This window comes from Rhinolophus sinicus, chromosome 3, assembly GCF_057876585.1.
Source record: "Rhinolophus sinicus isolate RSI-liver-muscle chromosome 3, RSI-T2T, whole genome shotgun sequence".
Taxonomy (NCBI): domain Eukaryota; kingdom Metazoa; phylum Chordata; class Mammalia; order Chiroptera; family Rhinolophidae; genus Rhinolophus; species Rhinolophus sinicus.
Window position 1 is genome coordinate 127985646 of NC_142503.1, and position 22063 is coordinate 128007708.

The 22063-nt window shown below is 56.0% G+C and overlaps 2 protein-coding genes across 19 annotated transcripts in view; one reads left to right on the forward strand and one right to left on the reverse strand.

Annotated features, from left to right (window-relative positions):
* The window catches only part of ZFHX2 (zinc finger homeobox 2), a 29465-nt gene extending 16468 nt beyond the window's left edge, over nt 1-12997 (forward strand). Inside the window, exons 3-10 of one of the 2 annotated variants that reach the window (XM_088796986.1) lie at nt 109-626; nt 1163-1403; nt 2625-2699; nt 3125-3183; nt 4831-5031; nt 5473-5599; nt 5768-9241; nt 9472-12997. In XM_088796986.1, the coding sequence (XP_088653112.1) occupies nt 109-626; nt 1163-1403; nt 2625-2699; nt 3125-3183; nt 4831-5031; nt 5473-5599; nt 5768-9241; nt 9472-10454 (5678 nt within the window). In that variant the 3' untranslated portion in view covers nt 10455-12997. The remainder of the gene's footprint in view (nt 1-108; nt 627-1162; nt 1404-2624; nt 2700-3124; nt 3184-4830; nt 5032-5472; nt 5600-5767; nt 9242-9471) is intronic. The other variant, XM_088796987.1, reaches the window with a different exon arrangement.
* Nucleotides 1-22063, reverse strand: part of NGDN (neuroguidin) — a 62385-nt gene that overhangs the window by 9284 nt on the left and 31038 nt on the right. For 7 of the 17 annotated variants that reach the window (XR_016020812.1, XR_016020811.1, XR_016020802.1 and 4 more), the window contains exons 11-12: nt 19149-19254; nt 16079-17770 (exon numbers count right to left, since the gene is read on the reverse strand). Coding sequence is in view for 3 of the 17 variants with exons in the window: in XM_088796992.1 (XP_088653118.1) it covers nt 16078-16162; nt 17591-17746; nt 18683-19058 (617 nt within the window). In the remaining 14 variants the exon portion in view is untranslated. Of the gene's footprint in view, nt 1-817; nt 1626-16077; nt 17771-18682; nt 19086-19148; nt 19255-21901; nt 22039-22063 lie in introns of those variants that run through there. The other 10 variants (XM_088796989.1, XM_088796988.1, XR_016020815.1 and 7 more) reach the window with 9 other exon arrangements.

Genomic DNA, 22063 nt, shown 5'->3' on the forward strand with positions numbered 1-22063 from the left:
CCAGCGCCCTCAGCACTATCCTCATTTACCTGCCACCTACATTCCTACAGACCGGACAGACCCTGCCCCACTCTTTCCTCAGGCCTCTAATCTGTCTTTGTCCCCTAGCCCCTGGCAGCCTCTCCCCGGACGCCCACCTGCCTCAAAGTCAGCTCCTGGGCTCCTTGTCCGATGGCCTGCCCACCTCGCCGCCCCCGGAAGACAGCCCATCCCTGAAGGTTTTCCGTTGCCTCGTGTGCCAGGCCTTCAGCACAGACAACCTGGAGCTGCTGCTGTACCACTGCAGCGTGGGCCGCAGCCTCCCCGAGGCCGAGTGGAAGGAGGTGGCCGGTGACACCCACCGCTGCAAGCTCTGCTGCTATGGCACCCAGCTCAAGGCCAACTTCCAACTCCACCTCAAGACTGACAAACATGCTCAGAAATACCAGCTGGCAGCCCACCTGAGGGAGGGGGGTGGGGCCACAGGCACCCTCTCCCCTGTGCCCCTGGGAGATGGGACTCCTTATGGGTCTGTCCCCACCCTGCACCTGCGCTGCAATATCTGTGACTTTGAGTCCAACAGCAAGGAGAAGATGCAGCTGCATGCCCGGGGCGCGGCCCATGAAGAAAACAGCCAGGTCTATAAGGTGAGAGGGGCAGGAGGGCCGCGCAGAGAGCCTCTGCATAGAGGGAAGTGGAGACAGGACGGCGATGCAGAGCAGGACAGTGATGGGGAACCCAGGGTGGCAGAACTGGAGAAAAAGGCCCACATGCCCCAGGGTAATAAACAGTTTAGAGACAGACATGGAGGAAGAGACCAAAGGATGGTGGACTCTGATAAAGTGAATCCAAGACTTTATTCAGCTTTTCTGGTGTTTGCAGCTGGAGGGAGCAGCCTGCCTCTGCTCAGTCCATTTTGTCACCAGAAGTTTGAGAATGGAACCAGATTTCATTCACGAACTAGGAGGGAATCTAGGATTGTTAGGAGGAAGAGGACATTGGGGAGGAAGAGCAGCAATACTCAGATGGCCTTAGGGAAGGGGAACGAGGCTGGAGGGTGGAAGGGCTGGATGGGGAGGGGGTGCCGCTGGTCAGGTTCCCATGGGGGAGAAGCAAAAGACTCCCCGAGATCTGGAGATATCCGTTCCTTCTGGGCCTGAGCAGCCTCTTTCCTTCTTTCCAGTTTCTGCTGGAGATGGAGGGGGCAACAGCAGCGGCAGAGCTGGGGCTGTTCCGCTGCCTGCTGTGTGCCTGGGAGACACCCTCCCGCCTGGCCGTGCTACAGCACCTGCGAGCACCGGCCCACCGAGATGCCCAGGCCCAGAGGCGCCTGCAGCTGCTACAGAGTGGCCCTGCAGCCGATGAAGGGCTCTCAGCTCTTCACAGCATCCTGAGCTTCAGCCATGGGCAGCTCCGGACTCCTGGTGAGGGAGGAGACGGAGGGAAGGGGCTGGGCAGGGAGGGCAGCTGGCTGGGGAGCTGGGGGCTGATGAGAAAGTGCTACAAGGAAGGAGGAATGATCTGTGGGCACTCACCAGCAGGTGGGAAGGAGCTGTAAGGGGTGACAGAACGGGATTTCTGGAACAGCGGGGCTGCGCAGTGAAGAGGCTTGGAGGGAGGAGGGACAGAGAAGGGCAGGGACTTTGCTGGTGGAGAACAGAACAGGAAGAGGTGAAGAGGAATCACCCAGTGATTCCGAATAGTGACAGTGTCCTAGTATTGTCAAGGGGTGGGGGACAGGAGCTGGTCAGGAAGGAGAGGCAGCAAGATAGAAAAGGATGGGCCAGGAATGTGGGACGCTGATGGGAGCTCTGGGCAGGGCCTGAGGCAGAAGGGAAGCGAAGGCCCTGGCAGCTCCCGGCCCCTTCCTGTCTCCGAGGAGGCCTTCATGAGGGTCCTCCTCAGGCAGCTCAGGTTGTACCAGCAGAAACTGGGAAGAACCCACCAGGTGCCATTGATCCAGAGGGTGCAGAAGGTCCCTGAAAGGGCTGTGAGGGGTGGGCAGGGGCGTCTGGGCTACACAGAGGCCAGTGGTGGGCGAGGGTGGGCACGGGCAGCAGGAGCCAGGAACAAGCAGCCCTGACTGGCGCTAATTGAATTGCCAATATGCTGGCTGGAGTTAAGTGCCGGAGGGGCCCGGATCAATAGCTAACGATCCTGGCGCAGGGCTGAATGGAGTTAAGGAACTTTAACACTTTAATTAGGCCGCCACCGAAAATAAATTCCTACACATCTGTCAATTCTTACTTGAGCGGTAATCTCCTCTCCCAGTTAGACCTGCCGCGTCCCGCTCACCTGCTCACGGAAGCTGCTTCCATTCAACCTCACCTCCCTTCTTTAGCACCCCTCCCTCCCTGGGCTCCTCGCTTCCAGGATCAGTCAAGACAGGGAGCCCAGTGTGGTCCTGTATCTGTCACCTACTGTTGGGCTTATTTGCTCATCTTTAAGTAACAGGGGCTGGACTCACAGAGATGATTTCTAAGGCCCGACATCCTCTGTATTTCCTTTTGTCCTCCCTTGCCTGTTGATTCATCCATCCATTTTCTCCTTCATTGTGTGGCTGCTTGTCCTGCTTTCCATGACCTTTGTTTTCCGTTTCCTGACACTTCATCCCTGTAAGCTGACTCACCCCTCGTTCTACACAGGAAAGGCTCCCGTCACCCCTTTAGCTGAGCATCCCGCCCCTGAGAAAGATGCCCAGACCAAGACGGAACAACTGGGTGAGTTGTTCATCTGGTCCGTTTCCTTGCATCCCTTGCCCTCCCCACTCGCCAGTCCTCATATGTTCCGAGACCTTGCATTGATCCAGACGCCCAGCAAGGCCTCCTGCGAGAGAGGAGCCAAAGTGCTTCAAAGAAAGGGCTCATCAGAGGGAAAGGAGGCGAGAGCCACAGAAGGCTAGGAGCTTCTGTTCTCTGAGAACCCAGACCTGGCCATCCCGCTGCCCTGGGGTCAGCTCTGCCAAGCCTTCCCTCCCTGTACTCAGTATTGCTCTGTACTTTCCCGAGATTTCTCCCTTTCCCCAGAGCCCAGCCCTGGGGAAGCTCGGCTACAAATCAGGTCATCTTAAGGGCTGGCCCGTCTGTGAAAGGAAGAAGGAGGGCTGTCAGCAGCGTCTCTTAATCTCCTCTCCTTTCATCTTCAGCTTCTGAAGAGGCAGAGAGCAAGACTGGGCCTCCCAGAGACAGTGCCAACCAGACCACGGTCAGAACTGGGGTAACTGGGAAGAGCTGAGGGGGGGGGGGTCTAGTTTTACTGAGATCTGCTCATATGCTAAAGGCTGACATTCTAATCAGCAGAGCTTTACAGACAGATTTCAGACCAAAAGTACACCTCATTTTGTCACGCTTGCGACTTACTTCACTCAGAACACATTTAAGAAATTCTACCTAGGCCCACTTACATATGTTCAGCACCAACACGGGGCAGAGCTGGCCCGCAGGGGCGATGACAGGCACTTGAGGGAAAGGTGATGAGAGAAACTGTACTGAGGACAGGAAAGATTTGGAGGTAGGTAGAGGGAAGAGGGGAGGAAAGATAAAAGAAAAGTAGAGAAAGGCAAAAACAACAAACTAGCGGCCGCCCAGGTCTTTATTCCTGTTAGGAGCAGAAAGACAGCTCGACATGGATGTTCGTCTCCTACAGAAAGCCCTGAGCCTGGATGGAACCGTCCTGGCACCTCCTTCCTGGGGGCAGAGGCACCAACCCAGATGATTCACACCGACGGCAAGCCCTGAAAATCTCCGTCTCCAGGACTCAGGCCTCTGCCTGACCTAGGCAGGCCCCAGGAGTAGTTCAGCTCTGTGGCCTGAACCTGTTGATTCTGAAAGGACTCCCAGCCTTTGGTGCCATCCTGCGCCTCACAGCTCTCCAAACTGACTGCAATATGCAGTATTTATTACGATTGCCTTCCTGCAAACTGCTGCAGTCAGCTTGTGTCCTCAGCTTCCTTTTTCCCTAACTCCTGTCCCAACAGACCTGCTGCAGATGTCCGCTCCTATGCCCAGGTGCATTCAGATGAGCATCTGGATACCTTTCCTTTATGGCCATCCCCTCCCTGGCATGTGGGCCTGGACCCATGGTGCAGGGAGCGGGAGAGGAAGTGAGCCAGGCAGACAAATGCAGGCTGGAGGTCAGGCAGTCAGGTGACTAAGGCGGAAACAGAGGGGCCTCCTCGACCCCACCCCAGGCTCCACAGCCCCACCCTCCAGAGGTGTGGGCGGGAATGCACCAACAGAGCCAGGCCAGAATTTTCCAGAGCCACTGGGGGAGCTATGGCATTTGTTTAAAAGAAAAGTGGGAGCTGCTGAGCCTCTGAGGGAGAATGAGCTGGCTTCTGAGCAAACAGGTAGGGAGGGCACCTACTTGAGACACTTAGTTCAGGGACCTTGGGGAGCCAGAGTGGGCAGGGACGAGGGGGCCTCTGGGCCCAGGAAATGTGAGGGCAGGGGAGCAGTTTCAGGGAGAAGATACAGGCATTGTGGGGGTGGGTAAGAAAAGAGAACTAAATCCAGGGGAGGTAGGTGCAGGGCCACGCTGTCAGCTGGAGAACTGAGCAGGGTAGCAGAGACCAGGAAAGACAGACCAAGGGAAGCAAGACGGGCCAGGATGGCAGGAGAGGGACGACAAAGGCAGGACAGCAGCCTGGCGTAGGCCTTTGTTCCAGCCCCTGGGGACAAGCAAGGAGCCAGCTTTCAGGACGGTGGCTGGGTGCATGGGGACACCTCGCTATTGGGCTCCCTCTTCCTAAATGGGGAGTGGGGCATTGTGCTGTGCCCAGGAGCCCACAGGCTGAGGGACGGTGGGTCCCACCCTTCTCTGATACCCCCTCCACCCCCCATGTGCCCGTAGGTATACTGCTGTCCATACTGCAGCTTCCTGAGCCCCGAGTCTGACCAGGTGAGGGCTCACGCACTCTCCCAGCATGCAGTGCAGCCCAAGTACAGGTGCCCGCTGTGCCAGGAGCAGCTGGTGGGCCGGCCTGCCCTGCACTTCCACCTTAGCCACCTTCACAACGTGGTGCCCGAGTGTGTGGAGAAGCTGTTGCTTGTGGTGAGTACAGGCTGTGGAAGGACCCATCCCGAGGCCCTGGCAGGGCCGGGCAGGAGGGGAGCCAGACGCAGGGGTATGTGCAAGTGCGTGCACTAGGGAAGGAAACAGCATCTCACAAATGTAAAGGTGGATTTTAGAGTTGGAGGGAACCTCAGAGTGGAGCTTATCTTGCTGCCTTGCTTGCCTGCGAGGAAGCTAAGCATTTCTTTAACTTCTATTAGGTCCTGAGAAGAGCTGTTCAACAGCTGGTCCAGGCTGCGAGGCAGGAGAGCTGCAGCCCAGGCCCTCAGCTCCGTGGGCAAAACAGACATTAGGTGGGAGGTTTGTCCAGAGACGGGGCTAGAGTCATGGAAAGAGGCCGTGCACAGGCAGAAGAGTAACCAGAGGACAGGGGCGGGTGGGTGGGTTGGGGGGAAGTCACTGGGATTTCTTCCATTACAGGCCACAACTGTAGAGATGACACTGACGACCAAAGTGCTGCCCGGGCCCACTCTGAGCCCCCTGGGGGATGGCCCAGAGCCCCTGGCTCCCGGGTCAGAGCCTGTACCCAGCAGAGACCAGGCAGCAGGTAGGGAAGGGGATGGCAAACCTCCCAAGGTGGCAGGAAAGGGGCCCTGGGCTCCACAGACCAAGACGGTCTGAAGGCACCCGAGGCAAGGACCTCTTGCCCTAGGTAACGAGTGGGTGGTGTCGACCTAAACGTTCCCTTCTCATTGCAAACCCTTCTCTCCCCTAGAAGGCCCTCACCTGACCCCAGAAGCCAGTCCCGATCCTCTTCCTGAGCCTCCCCCGCCCTCAGCTGAGGCCCCAGACAAGCCCACAGGAAGCCCTGACCAACCCCCCTCTCCAGCCCCATCTCCAGCCCCTCGGCCTGATGCCCAAGCTGAAGAAATGGCTCCTCCACCCCCCATGGCTGAGGAGGAAGAGGGGCCTGTTGGGGAGCCCCGCCCTGCAGAGCCAGCTCCGGCTGACTCTCGCCACCCTCTGACCTATCGGAAGACCACCAACTTTGCCCTGGACAAGTTTCTGGACCCTGCCCGGCCCTATAAGTGCACTGTGTGCAAGGAGTCCTTCACGCAGAAGAATATCCTCCTGGTCCATTATAACTCCGTCTCCCACCTGCACAAGATGAAGAAGGCTGCCATTGACCCCTCGGGCCCTGCCCGGGGAGAGGCTGGCACGGCGCCTGCCAGCGCTGCTGCCACAGACAAGCCCTTTAAGTGCACCGTCTGCCGAGTCTCCTACAACCAGAGCTCCACCCTGGAGATCCACATGCGCTCGGTTCTGCACCAGACTCGCTCTCGGGGGGCCAAGACTGACACCAAGGCTGAGGGAGCAGAGCGCAGCCAAGAGGAGCCCAAAGAAGGCGAGACGGAGGGGGAGCTGGGCACTGAGAAGAAGGGTCCCGACCCCAGCGGCTTCATATCTGGGTTGCCCTTCCTGACCCCTCCTCCCCCTCCCCTGGACCTGCACCGATTCCCAGCCCCTCTCTTCACCCCACCCGTCCTGCCCCCCTTCCCTCTTGTGCCCGAATCCCTGCTTAAGCTCCAGCAGCAGCAGCTGCTCCTGCCCTTCTACCTCCATGACCTCAAGGTGGGGCCCAAACTGGCACTGGCTGGGCCTGCGCCCTTGCTGTCCCTGCCAGCGGCCACCCCTCCTCCCCCACCCCCACCCCCAAAGGCTGAGCTGGCTGAGCGGGAGTGGGAGCAGCCGGCCATGGCTGAGGAAGGAACAGAGGCAGGGTCAGCCTCACCCCCGCAACCAACGCCCAACGAGGCAGCGCGTACCGCAGCCAAAGCCCTTCTAGAAAACTTCGGCTTTGAGCTGGTGATCCAATACAATGAAGGGAAGCAGGCTGTGCCCCCTCCTCTGACCCCACCCCCACCGGAGGCCCTGGGGGGTGGGGACAAGTTGGCCTGTGGGGCCTGCGGGAAACTCTTCTCCAATATGCTCATCCTCAAGACACACGAGGAGCATGTCCACCGCCGCTTTCTGCCCTTTGAGGCCCTAAGTCGTTATGCTGCTCAGTTTCGGAAGAGCTATGATAGCCTTTACCCAGCCCCCGCAGAGCCCCCCAAACCTCCTGATGCGTCTCTGGATTCACCTGCTCCCCAACTGGGTCCACCCTTCCTGGTGCCAGAGCCCGAGGCAGGGGGAGCCTGTCCCCCCGAGGAGCGAGGCCGGGCAGGAGGACGCTGGGCGCCTGAGGAGGAAGAAAGCTCCAGAGGGAATCTTCCTCCCCTAGTACCTGCGGGCCGCCGCTTCTCCAGAACCAAGTTCACAGAGTTCCAGACCCAAGCCCTGCAGTCTTTCTTTGAAACGAGTGCCTACCCCAAGGATGGAGAGGTGGAGCGGCTCGCAAGTCTCTTGGGCCTGGCTAGCCGTGTGGTGGTGGTGTGGTTCCAGAATGCCCGCCAGAAAGCACGCAAAAATGCCAGCGAGGGGGGGTCTGTGCCAACCACAGGAGGCACTGGGGGAGTCTCCAGCTGCAGGCGCTGCCATGCCACCTTCTCCTGTGTTTTTGAGTTGGTGCGACACCTCAAGAAATGCTATGACGACCAGCCCCCTGAGGAGGAGGAAGAGGCAGAGCGAGGGGAAGAGGAAGAAGAGGTAGAGGAAGAAGATGCAGAGGAGGAGCAGGGCCTGGAAGCCCCAGCAGGGCCTGAGGGCCCATCACCAGGGCCTGCGGACAGGGGAGAACTGGACCCGGCAGAGGCGTCCAAGGCAGGAGGCAAAGAGCCTGAAGGGAGGGCTCCTGTCTCGCCGTCGCCAGTCCACACGTGTGACCAGTGCGCCACGTCTTTCCCCAGCCAGGACCTGCTGACCAGTCACCGCCGACTACACTTCCTGCCATCTGTGCAGCCCAGCGCTGCCCCCCACCTCCTAGATCTGCCCTTGCTGATGTATGGGGAGCGCAACCCCCTGGTGGCAGGTACTCCGCCAGTGCCAGGGCCACCGCTCAAACGGAAGCACGAGGACGGCAGCCTGTCCCCCACAGGCAGTGAAGCAGGGGGTGGAGGGGAGGGCGAGCCCCCCAGGGACAAGCGCCTGCGCACCACCATCCTGCCCGAGCAGCTGGAGATCCTGTACCGCTGGTACATGCAGGACTCCAACCCCACGCGCAAGATGCTGGACTGTATCTCCGAGGAGGTGGGGCTCAAAAAGCGCGTGGTGCAGGTCTGGTTCCAGAACACCAGAGCCCGGGAGAGGAAAGGCCAGTTTCGAAGCACCCCTGGGGGAGTGCCCACTCCTGCAGTCAAGCCCCCTGTCACACCCACCCCTGCACCCTTTCCCAAGTTCAACCTGTTGTTGGGCAAGGTGGATGATGGGACTGGGAGGGAGGCCCCAAAGAGAGAAGCACCTGCTTTTCCTTACCCGACAGTCACCCCTGCTGCTGGGACCCTGCCTTTCCTGCCATCTGGGAAAGAGGCTACCACCCCAACACCAGAGCCACCTCTCCCTCTCCCCCCACCCCCTCCCCCCAGTGAGGACGAGGGCCCAGAGGAACCCGCGAAAGCTTCTCCAGAGAGTGAGGCTTGCAGTCCATCTGCAGGGGATCTAAGTGATTCATCTGCTTCCAGCTTGGCTGAACCAGAGTCCCCTGGAGCTGGAGGGACTAGTGGGGGACCAGGAGGTGGGGCCGGGGTTCCCGATGGAATGGGGCAGCGACGCTACAGGACCCAGATGAGCAGCCTCCAGCTGAAGATCATGAAAGCCTGCTACGAAGCCTACCGCACCCCCACCATGCAGGAGTGTGAGGTGCTGGGGGAGGAGATTGGGCTGCCCAAGAGAGTCATCCAGGTCTGGTTCCAGAATGCTCGTGCCAAGGAAAAGAAGGCCAGACTGCAGGGCGCAGCAGTTGGCGGGGCTGGGGGCAGCAGTGAGGGCCCCTTGGGAGCCCAGCGCACAGATTGCCCCTACTGTGATGTCAAGTATGATTTCTATGTCTCCTGCCGAGGCCATCTCTTCTCCCGCCAGCACCTGGCCAAGCTCAAGGACGCGGTCCGAGCCCAGCTGAAGAGTGAAAGCAAGTGCTATGACTTGGCCCCTGCACCAGAGGCACCCCCGACTCCCAAGGCCCCACCTGCCACCACACCTGCCTCTATGCCCCTTGGGGCTGCCCCAGCCCTGCCTCGCCTGGCCCCGGTCCTTCTGTCCGGCCCAGCTCTGACCCAGCCCCCGTTGAGCAGCTTAGCTCCTTTCAATTCAGGTGAGTGGGAGGTTGGGAGGAGCTGGACTTTAGAGCATTTCCCTCTGACGTGCCCTTTTCCTTCTTGCCTCTTTCCATCTTCAGTCTCCCCCTGTGGCCTTCCTTTGTCTGAGGCTCTTGGGGGAAAGACAGAGGAAGAAAGGGAGTATGGAGGCAGGGTGGTGGGAGTGGGTGAGTGTGAGGCCGGATGAGGGCCAGGAGGGCTAATCCATCACCCTTCGTTTTCCCAGGCCCTGCAGCCTCCGCAGGCCTCCGTGGCCTCACCACTTCGGTCCTGCCTGCTACCACTGTGGTCCAGACTGTTGGCCCAGGCTGTCCCTTACCTCAGAGACCTGTGCCTGACCAAACCAACACCTCCACAGCAGGCATCACTGACCCCACCCCGGGCCCACCTGCTGAGCCCTCTGGGGACAAGGTCTCTGGGGAGAGGAAACCAATTGCAGCTCCCAACAACTCCTCCACGGACGCCCTCAAGAATCTCAAAGCATTGAAGGCCACTGTCCCAGCCCTGTTGGGGGGCCAATTCCTGCCCTTCCCGTTACCCCCTGCAGGGGGGGCCACACCGCCAGCTGTCTTTGGTCCCCAGTTACAGGGGGCCTACTTTCAACAGCTTTATGGCATGAAGAAGGGGCTATTTCCCATGAACCCCATGATACCTCAGACCCTCATTGGACTGCTCCCCAATGCCCTCCTCCAGCCACTGCCCCAGCCCCCTGAGCCCACCGCCACAGCGCCTCCGAAGCCTCCAGAACTGCCTGCTCCAGGGGAGGGGGAGGCCGGGGAGGCCGATGAGCTGCTGACAGGCAGCACCGGCATCTCCACCGTGGATGTGACCTACCGCTACCTGTGCCGCCAGTGCAAGATGGCCTTTGACGGGGAGGCCCCTGCCACTGCTCATCAGAGATCCTTCTGCTTCTTTGGGCGGGGCTCCGGGGGTTCTGTGCCCCCGCCACTGCGGGTGCCCGTCTGCACCTACCACTGCCTGGCATGTGAGGTGCTGCTGAGTGGGCGTGAAGCCCTGGCCTCCCACCTGCGCTCCTCGGCCCACAGGCGCAAGGCGGCCCCGCCCCCAGGGGGCCCACCCATTACTGTCACCAAGGCCGCCACTGCCACCACGGCAGGTGCCGTGGCTTTTGCCAAAGAGGAAGCAAGATTACCTCACACGGACTCCAACCCTAAAACTACTACTACCTCTACACTTCTAGCTTTATAAACAGATAAACCAAGATCGGTGGGAGGGGAGGGCCTCAGGGCTCCCTCTCTTACTCCAAGGGGTGTTTGGTGGGAGCTCAAATCCCTCCACCCCAACCCTAGGCTCTGCCCACCTCATGGGAATCTTTCAATTCCCACCCAAGTGGGCTTCACACACGCCACCTCCAGCAGAGTCCTGCCTCCTCCCCACCCCTGCCCCAGACACAATGTCCTCTGCAACTCCTTGCCACGTCTTCATAGACACACACCCCTCCTTGGTCCTGATTATTCATTCACGTCTGCCCTGCCCACCACACACAGACTCTGTCCTCGGTTCATCTTCCTACAACCTGTTCCCCCACTGAATTCTCAGTCACCCCCCAACTCTTATAAACACACACGCAAATACATGTTCTCCCATGCTGTTCCACTGACTGAGAAAACACCAAAAAAAAAAAAAAAAAAAAAGAAGAAGAAGAAAGGAAAAAGAAAACCCAGACAAAGAAAGGGGAAGGAAAATAAACTGCTACTCCCCCATCTCCTTCCAGCCCCCTTGTCTAGAGCGCCATACCGCTCACAAACTTTCCAAATACCGAGTTGGCTCCCAAGCCCACAAAACTAACCAAACTTTCGGTTGGGTGGGGGGAGTGCTCCCAGCTCATTCTCAAACCCTTCCCTCCCTCCCTGCCTGACAGGGGACCCCCTGTGGCCTGGACTCTGGGGATGCTGCCGCCAGGAACCCCTCTGTCAACCCCACCCTGCACCCCGGGAACTGCAGTAACTTATTCTCAAAGGCTTTAAACACAGAGATCCTCTCAGCAGCCGTGGGCCTGGCCCTTGTCCCAGCCCTGCCATGAGGGGGTCCAGCCTCTGGGACCGGCGCTGCCCACCAACGGCAAATCCAAAGTTCTTTAAAAAAACAAACAAACTGAGACACACACAACCAAATAAAAAGAGCACGCGCACACATGTGCACAGGAGAGAGATGGAGAGACCAGAGGAATGAACTAAAGAGAAACATAAACTTGGAAAATACAGGAAAAAAAAAAAATCCTGAAAACTCTCCCATCAAACAAGTGGTTTTTTTCCTGTTTGTGTCACCCCTCTGCCCCTGTCCCATTTTAGAGGTTTCTTTAAACCACTTCATCTTAGGAAGATCAAATGGCTTTAAGTCTTTGCCAGGGGAACAGTGATCATGGAGACAAAGCCCTGCAGCCATGCCCTGGCTGTGACCAGCCTGGGTGGGAGCTGGTAATGGGGAGAAGAGCCTGGAGACTGGGGAGACACATCCTTGCCCCCTGAATTGAGTATCAGGACAGGTAACCCCCTTGTTCCCAGCTGTGAGTTAAGTGTCACCAAAAGTGTCTTGGCAATGCCAGGAGGAAGGGGAGATGGGGCAGTTTGGTTTCTGACTCTTGGGTATACTTCCCTTTCTCATAGCTAACCACCATTTCTTCTCACATCTTTCGCAAACCCCCAATCCTATTTCCCTTCCTAGCGGTCCCTTCACATTTTTGGTCACTTCTTAAAGTCTTTGGGGACCGTTGTTCCTCATCTGTGTTCTTCCCCCTTGTTCTCTGCCCTGGCCTCTGCTCCCCCAGCCCAGCCCCTCCAGTAAGCAGCAGCTGCTGGGGGCACCCACAAAGGAGTCAGGACCTGTCATGAGGCCCATGGGGGCCTGGGACTGACTGATGATTGTTGGGGGATGGGTGGGCAGGGGAGATGATGGAAACACAAGGTGCCTCTTGGATAGGGTGATATCACCAAGGGAACCAACAGAAGAGGAATGATCTGGGAGAGGGTTCCCCACCTCTATCCTAATAGTCTTTGTAAGCATCAGGTGGAAAGTGTGGCAACCCCAAAGCCCAGCTAAAGGGGCACAGGGTGGAAAAGCAGTTGTTTTATTTTAGCAAAGAAAAGCCTGCAAAACTTTCCCAGTCCTGCAGACAGTTTCTCCCACTGCCCTTGCCCCTAAGACCCCCGTTACAAGGAAGTCGGCTTCCAGACTTTCTCCCTTCAGGCATCTTCCACTCCCATTCTCCATCTCATATGCACACACAAATTCAGCCAACCCTGGATTTACATTTCCCGGTCTCTCCGTCATTCTACTCTGTGAACATGTTAATACAGAAGCAGTGGCTTATGTGCAGAAAAGATTGGAGGGGAGAGGGAAAGTGGCTGTCCCTAGTCCCCACACGTTCTGTGAATCTCACTTCTGTTCGCGTTCATCTCTAAAATTAAAAGCTCCAACTCTAGCAAATTGGGGTGGGGTAATTCTGATGATGCCAAAAATGCCAGTTACAAATGCAGGCAGGAGGAGAGAAACTGCCCTACTGTGGTCTTGCTCTTGCTGTCATCTTCTGCCAGCTCTCAGCATCACTCTTGGACCCCTCCCTCCCTATCCTCCTCTCTCCTGTTGAAATTCTGTGTATAAAACTATTTTCTTAGCAGCATGTGTATGAAGAAAGAAGCTTTTTCATTCTGTGCTTTCTGGGAATGTGACTTATGTATAAAAGTTGAAAAAAATAGAAAAAGAGGAAACGTTTTAAAGAAAACCTTGACGAACATCTGACGTGGGATGATTAGAGGTGTGGTGTCATGCAGTTCAGGGATTTACAGCCAGGATAGGTTGGCTTTCTTTTGAACCATGAATATTTTCACCAGGAGTTACCACAGCCAACAATCCCTCCTCCTCTGGCCCTCCAACACATTCTCTTCCACCGGGATAAGACACCCTGGCCTGGAGACGCCAGGGACATTCACAGCAGTAGGCAGGAGCAACTGACCTTACCAGGAACCCTGTGATTTGGGGGGATGAAACGCCAAGCTGACTCTGCGGACAGGTCAACCAACATGCTTCTGAAGGGTGTGCCATTCCCTGTTCTCCGTGGCTGGCAACGCCCCCTACCCCCACCCCTTCCTCAGACTGTCCTCAGCAGCCGGACTCCTGCTGTGGAGACACACAGTGGGCCGTCCCGGCTGGCAGAGGCTGTCAGCACAGCCCCGTGCGGAATGCTGGAGGTGAACGCACAGCCACCCAGGCTGCTTCTGTGGAGGACTAACCCCAACTCAAGTGCTGACACAGCAACCTCTGCCTCACAGAGCGCTCCACAGCCTTCAAGTGAGCCTGAGTCAGTGGTTCCTAAGATTGGTCTTCCCCGGCTTGTGGCAAAGGCCTAGGGTTTCTGACATTCTTGGGCCCTAAAACATCCACATTCTGGGCCACCCTACTGGCCGTCAGAAGGCAGGAGATGGAAATAATCTTGGCTATCTTTGCTCTAAATCAGAGTCTGGGTGGGGATGGCTTAAGATACCCAATTCTCAAGTAGGAACAAAAATCAAAGTCTGTAAAATATGAGAAAATCTGAAGCCTTAGTGGCCACATGGGGCCGAGTCTGCAATAAGGCCACAAAATGAAACCTGTTCTGAACCTCTAGCCCCTGGAGTGTACTTACAGAAACATATGCAAAAGAACCAAAAAGGCCAATTATTCCAGGTACGGTAGCACCTACCTGCTTAATTCCTTCTATTTGTTCCTTAACCACTTGTAGGGCTTATAGAACAGTTCACTGATTCCCCGAAGCTTTATCTATTTTAGGGCACATTCACTGGTGCACTCATGCACCCCGTGTAGACACTCACACCTGAAGCACAGAGCTCTGTACATGACTGCGCCAATGGGACGCAAGAAGACGGCAGCAGAACTGTGCATAGAGAGCGGCAGGGACACACACAAATCCCAGCAGGGACAGGCCCATGCGCACCGGAACAAGGCACACGCCCCAGACCCATCACCTACACTCCCCTCAGCAGAAATACCCTCCAATACATACCAATTTTCTTCATACAACAGTAGGTAGGGAAAGTTATAAACAAGGAAGTGTAACTAGTATCAGGAAAGGTGGCCAAATGTTGGACATTCATCCATGGGGAAAGGACCTTAAATTCCTCTGGAGTGTGACACTAGGGACGTAGAAGAGAAATCAGGAGGAAACTTATATGCAACACAGGGGTAAGGCCAGGTACTGGGGAGCATTTCCCTTTGGGCTGCGGTGGGAAGCTCAAACCACCAGTGGGGAGCAACAGTGAGACACTCGTAAGCCAAGAGGAGACATTTCTAGAGGACTGAGTAAGGAACAAATGCCTCAATACCAAGGAAGCTCTTGCTACAAGAAAAGGTGTAGACCCAGCCTTATGGTCTACAGGATTACAGCCTGGATACATTGTGGAAAGGTCAGATGAAAGAAAAGTGAGGGAGGCGACGTGTAGAAGACCTAGGCCATGGTTCAAGTTTGAGAAAAGATGGCCAGTGATTCCCAGGGACAGACTACACTTTATGGGAAGAACATGATTGGGTGACAACCCATCCCGTCATTCTCCATCCTACAGAGGACCGGGACAGCTGTCCCCACAAAGGATAGGCAAGGGGTAAATGGCATTATTCCCTGTCAGTAGTCTGAGCCTGGGTTTCTTGCCGCTCCCCAGCCATGGAGAGGTACGTGGCTAGAAGGTAGTGGGGAAGCAGGCTGATTATCAGTGCACCAGAAAGCAGGTGAGGGGGGAAGGTGACCCAGGATCTGACTCATACATAATCTGACCCAACCATACACACACTCTTACACAAACGATGGCTAATGCACTGAAATGAGTAACCAGCAGGAGCCCAGCACTGCCTCACACCTAGTCGCTCCGATACCCAAGCCTACATCACGTCTTCTCAACTGAAGGACCTGCACTGGGCTCACTACTGCGTAGCCCACCAGCGCTTACGGGCCAGCACCATCAGCAACCTGCTCGGCCCTGCACGCTGCTCACCCCGCTTCCACTCCTGGGACCCTGACCTGCCTCCAGAGAGAAGTGTCACTAGCACCCGTTCTGTATCGAGCCACAGAATCCACACCAATATGGACCACAGAGCGACTTCCTGACAGTGCTCGGAACCCGGTGGTTCTTAGTGGTAAGGTTTCAAACACTGGGCAGCCAACCCGCAGAATCTGGAGTGAAAGAAGAATGAATTTTGAAAGTGTTCCCTGAGGGCGTCTTCTGTGATAATTATTGTCAATGGAAAGCATAGTTCTCACATGTTAAATGCGCCTGATTTGACCCCGCGATCGCCCTGTTTTCCTCCTGCCCCCACCTAAAACACACATACACATCCCACAACACATATATCACACACGTGACAGCATGAGGACGTGACTATGGCTGGGGAGGAAGAAGGATGCAAAGGGCGTGAGAAGTGCCGACGAGATCACTGTGCTACACGGTGACTGCCATCTCTCAGAACAGCGTTTCTCAAGTTTTGTCTACCTGCATCAGGGTCACCGAGCGCTTGTTTAAGGTGCCCGTTCCTGGGCCACACCGCAGACTCACTGAATCAGAAACTCCTGTGGTGAATCTGTGCTCTGAAGCACTATTTAGGTTACTCAGCCCCATCTGCATCTGTGACCTGCCCCCACCTCTCCAGCGTCCAGGGCCCCGCCCGGCTGCCCCAGCGCGACCACACAGTGGCCTGGCATCGCCTCAGAGGGTCTTCGTCATTACCCTCACATCACCCCCACCTCCCACATTTTGGAAATCTGACTGTCTTCCGTTTACGTTGGTTGTTCTTGAACAGGAGAAAAGTTATAAACATTGTCCACTCACCCCCTTGGCTGATGGCCTCACGGCTTTCCCCTCTGCTGTGGAAACCACCTCGCCTCTTCAGAAACTTCATTCCATTTCGAGATGCTGAAATCAGAACGCCCCCAGCTCCAAGCAGTTCCACCCAGAACAGGCAGTAGCTTTACTCGCCTCGGCAGGTCCTATCCCACATCAGAGCCTCCCAGCCTCCTTCGGCCTCACTCAGAGCCAATTCTTCTGCCCAAAGACCTTCCTAGTCACTGAGAGGCTACCCAGGAAGGAAGGAGAGCCCAATCTGCTGGAAGTTCTCCAGACGGAAGCCCAAGGTCCAGTTCCGTGGGACGACCGATGGCACTGCCCCGGCACAGGACTGGTGTCACCGCAGACCTGGGCATGCTGCTCCTGGGGACCTTCCTCTCTCCCAGGGCTTGCTGCTGATCTGGGGTCTCCCTTCCAAGGGTGGATTTCAAAGACATGGAAATGTATGCAACTCTAAGTGCGGGGCCATTGAGAAATCCCCAAACACAAAATCTCCTTCAGCAGTCTTTCTGGAAGGACAAGTCTGGGTGCTTTTGTCTTCCTAACACCTGCCTACCTCTAGACCTAGAGCACCGCTCCATCTTTCTAGGACTGTTATTGAATACGGGCCTCTTAACGGGGGAGAAAGAACTGGTTCATCTCAACCACAGCTCAGCCAATCGCAAGGCACAAGGCAGAATGAAATACATACAGGCACAAACCACCCCACCACCCACCAGCAAGGCCTGAGGGTCTCTCTTTCTTCCTACTTCTTCCCTTCCAATCTCTTCTGGCACCACCTCTGTGACAACATAGCTGGCTGGCCTCTCTCCAGGATCTCATGTCACCCGCCTAGGATTTTTTCTCCTTGCTGACCAGAGGTGTATAGTCCACTGGCCTGGAGCCTTGGCTGTGGCTCTCGCCTGAGCCCTGTCCCCCGTGCGCCAGCTTCCCTTGGCATAGCTGCTCAAACGCTGAATGTGGCACCATCTAAATCTCTTTCTTGGGGGCTGTGAGGGTAGGCGGGTGGCCGTCTAGGTGGGAGGAAGGAGGAGCTGGGGCGGGTTGGAGGGTACTGACTCAGCCCCACTGAGGGGACACCCTCTGATGCTACGCCCTCCCCAGCGCAGAGCTCTGCCTGAAGCCCGGATGCCAATGTGTGCCGCCCCCTCTCTCACAGCCGCCAAGTGGCGGTCGTGAGCATGTGTGGCGGCGTTGGGTTTGCCGCAGTGCCAGGATCTGAAACAATGTTCACGTGCCAGTGCAGCATTGCCAAGTGTGGCGGCATCTCGTTGGTTGGGTGCCAAGCAGTAGGACCCAGGTGGTGACAGAGAGATGAAAGAGGGGTGGAGTGGAGGGAAGGGAAGGAGGGAGGCCCCAGGGAGAAAATCAGACACCTCACTTGTTAGAGTGGAGTCCAAATGGGATCGCAGAAAGGTGCCCTTCCCATTCTAGATCCCAGAACAGTAAGCAAGCCTCTCCCTCCCCGACTATGCCCGCGGAGTAGCATATACAGACCAGGCAAGAGGAGTTGGCCATCTTTAGCAGGAAACTGGCTGGGGGCCAGGCAGGACTGCCAGCCTCTCCATCCTTCTTCCTTGGGGTCTTGGCAATGGCGTCCTTCCTCCTTTGTGTCCTCACGCCTCTCTCGGTCTGGTGCGCCACTTCTCATGCCTAAGAGGGAACGGTAAGGAGGTCCTGGCAGAAAAAAAGTCTGTTTTCCTAAATAACTCAAACACACACACACACACACACACACACACCCCTCGCCTCCTCCCTTTTCACTCCTGGCACCACCTTCTCAAACAGATTGGCAAGAGCCACTGCCATCCTCCCCATTCCTCACAATGCCAGAGCCTGTGCCAGGCTCCTTGGGCAGTGCCAGCACCCACCCGCCTCACCCGGGTCCCCTTGCCTCTCCTTCAGTGCTCTGACAAAGGGCCAGACTGCCAGCCCCAACGAGCTCTCCCTGGGGAGCAGTGGCACGATCCTCCTCCTGACCCTTCCCTGCTTTCTTGGCACTTCCCTGGCTACTCTCTCCACCACTCTACATTCTCAGACTGGAAGAGGACTAACTACCTCATAGTCCCACCGCCTCTCAGCTGAGCTCTAGAGGGACCACAGCATCAGCAACACATCCCCGCCCCTCCCCTCTGCCTCCTGGGGCCCCTGTTTCCACTGCCCAGCTTAGAGCACCAGCCTGACGGATGTGATGCCAATGATTGCTGGGTACCGAGCCTTCCTCCCAGAGCACCAGGACTCCTGCCGCTGCTCCCCTCCCCATTCACCTCCTTCCATCTCCGCGGGTACAAGGGTGGCAGCTGCAGTGCCAACGCCTGTAAGCTGGCAGCATGAAGCAGCTCATGCACCCTCTTCTGCCCTCCCAGGCCACAAACTCTCCCCTCCTTCTTCCACTCCATCCCTGTCCTTCTGGTTGGACACTAGACTGGCAACCGCAGTGCCAACCCCCACCCATGCCCAGGAGGCTCACACACAGCAAGCGCTTATGCGTACATGTACATGCGCACACACACACACATGCACACACATGGCCCCATGAGTGCCAGGCAGCGGTGGCAGACACACAGCAATGCATAGTGACGGGTATACCCAAGGAGGCAGCCAGATTCGGCACCTGATCCAGCACCCATTTGGGATTGGGTGGGTAGGCGGGCGGGCAGGCGGGCGGAGGGGTGATGGAGGCAAACGATGGCCCTAGGTTGGCAGCCGATGGAGCTGGGAGAATGGAGGGAACAGATGCTCTTTGCCCAGCCTCCCTCCCTCTCTCTCCGAGATCAGTGCCAAGCTGGGGGGGATGGGGAGAGGGGAGGATGGGGGAAGGGTGGCATTTGGAAAGCTGGCAGGCAGGGGGTGGGGGGGAGCTGGGTCCGCCCAGGCTGGGCAGTGCCGGCACTGGCTGCTGCCTCTCCACTCTGCCATCTGTCTCGCTTCTCTCCCCACCCCCTTTCTCTCTCTCTCTCTCCATCCACAACAAAATGAAAAGAGGAAAACAGGGTCTTCATTCTGCCCACCCCCAACCTCTACCAGACCCCCTCTCCTCCTTCCCACAACTCACCACACCACACCACCACCAAGCCATCTGTGCTCTCCTCCTGGTCACCTTCTTTCATTCGCCTTCGCCCTCACACCAAAACGGGTGCAATGTTTTAAAAGATATACACCTATATATTTTTAAAAGCAACTTAGAAGAAAAACTCTTTTCTTTGGGAATGTCCTGTCCTTCTGAATCTGGGTCCTCGGTGCCAATGTTTATGGCAGGCAGAGGGAGGGGACCCTGTCCTCAGCTGGTGCCCATGAATCCCATGCCAGGGAGGAGGGGTGGCTGGGGTGGGGTGGGGGTGGGGTGGGGTATCGGGAGAGCGCTCTTCTCTCTGCGCCTGTGGTGGCTTCTTTTTTTTCTCTTCTTCCACTTCCGGAGCAGATTCAAATAGATCTAGAGCCTTCCCCACCCCCAGTTCTCAGGGCCCCTGTGCACTTCTCTCCCTGCTTTTGATTTTATTCCTCGATCACCCTTTCCTTTTTGTGTGTGTGTGTGTGTGTACGTGTGCGTGCGTGTGTTTGCATCTATGGCGGTGGGCACGGTGCCAGCCACCGCACAGCCATCTGCGATGCCTTCTGCAGCCTCCGCTATTTCTCCCTGCCACCTCCAGCCCCCAACTCCCCTACACCCCAGCTCCCCACCCCCTAGTCCCCAATCATTAATTAGCTACTGAATTAATTAAATCGGGAATGCTAATTAACATTCCTAAAGGGCAGGCTGCCAGGCTGGGGGGCGGCAGTGCAGAGGGGATGTGAAGAGGAGATTGGGAAGGGGGAGGAGGAAGGAGAGCCTGTCTGCTTAGGAGAACAGGGGGGAGATGGAAAGAACCCAAAAGCATGAAGGAGAAGAGGGCAAGGTGATGAGACGGGGGCATGGAAAATGGGGTATAAAACTGTCTGAGTCCACGTGAGTGCAACCCAGCCTTTCCTGCCCAAATAAGACGCAGCCAATTCCTCACCCCAAGCTCACCTTCCATCCTGGCTCAGATTGGAAAAGTACATATTCCTAGGGTGGGGAACTCTGGCAGCTCTCTTCCTGTCTCTCACAGAAAACCAACCCCAAACTAGAGAGTCAACAGCTACTACTTGTTAATCCAGCCACAATGACCCTCAGACCAGGTCACAAGAAGAGGCTCTGGGCTCAGAGAAGCCCATGTTGACTTGCCCTTCCCTACCCCTTTGTCAAGGTCAAAGACGCATTCAGTAACCATTTGCTGCAGGGAGACATGGGGGATCAATATGGGGAACCATGATGGGTATCAATTCAACAAGAATTCAACAGCAATTAGCTGGCAATGCCTGCGAGGATGAGTTAAGAAGACCATGACAAAGGCCTCTCTGTCTTTGGGATTCCAGAGGAGGAAAAGTGGACACTCCTATCCATGGGGAAGGTCAAGAATTTGGGAAAAAGTAAGGACCACCTAACTTTGTTTTTCAAGAAAGAGAGATGACAGTAGAATGAAACTTCTCTCTGGGTGTGCTCTATGACGCACAAATCTGATGAGATGCTCCTCAGAAAAATGGATCCCATGATCAAATTAGTTTGGGAAATACCGCATATTCCCCCTCTTAAGAAATTCAAAATGTGTACTGGTGTGTTAAAGGCTTGAGAAGTCTTGCAAAAGAAGAAACAGTTGAATGTGCTTAACTCACTGATTAGGAAACTCAATGGGTAACAGAACCCTGATTTTTAAATTTTCTAATTTAATTAATTCTATTCCTATAGAAGCAGTGTCCCACTATGAGGAAAGCTCTGTCACATGACCGGGGTGGTTCTAGGCTGGAAGCTGGCAGGTGGATTAGCAGGCCCCAGGTCAGCTGAATCCTAACATTCCAGAAACAAAGGGACAGCATGCAGGCTCTGGTCTTCAAGGTAACGCAGGAAGGCACCAAACCAGCTCATGGTAGAGAAACCACATCACTCTTTAGAAACACAGGTCTATACTTTCAGAGACGGAAAGAGATCTTAGCAACCATGAAGCCTAATTGCTTAATTTCACAGTAGAAGCAACTGAGACTCCGAGAGGTGAAGTGATTTGTCCAATGTCACAGAATTTCTAGATGACAGTACTGACATTAGGACCAAGATTTCCTGACCTCTAGCCTAGCTGTTTCTCTCCTTTCTGTTGTTAAAACTCCAGGACAAGGCCAGCATGGGGTTTATCAGTTACGTATGCTTTTAAAGCACTTCACAGAGACCCCCTTTCCCTCTGCTAAGGCTTGGGCCTGGTCTTTTTCACCCCTGACCTTTGCCTCCACCCCCACCTTTGGAATCCTGCAGCATCTACCTGCCTCTGGAGAGTCTATTTTTCCTTTTTTTTTTTTAAGGAGGGCGCAGCTGACAGTGGCCCATGCAGGGATCAAACCGACAACCTTGGTATTACTAGCACCACGCTCTAACCAACTGAGCTAACCAGCCACCCCCAGGGCAGTCTATTCTGCATTCCTGTGGGAATGGGGGTGGGAGGCAGGGGTTTGTATTTTATGAAATCTCCCCAAGTGTTCTTGATATCCTGGGTTCAGAACTTTAGTTGTAAGCCATCTCTGCCCTCTCTCCTAGGAGGACCCTGCCTCCACTACCTATCATGGCTATCGACCCAAAGCTTCTACTCCCATCACAACCTCAACCCCATTCTATTCAGGAAACCCCAAATGTCTCCTGGGACTGTATTCCTAGAAACTTTCCCCTTTCCTATCCTCTCTTTGGCATCTGGAGCCCCTGAGGTCGCTTACACTTAACTGCTCCATCAGAGTCCTTAAGAGGATCGGCTTGCAGGGACAAGTGACTCACTAGAGTGAGGACATTGTGGAGCCCACCTGGGAGACCTGCCAGGGCCCACAGCCGGCCGGGCTGCTGTGCATCCGTCTTCCTGCCACAGCCCGAGGCCATTTTTTCTCACAGGGCCCTTTGGGAGAATGGAGAACAATGAA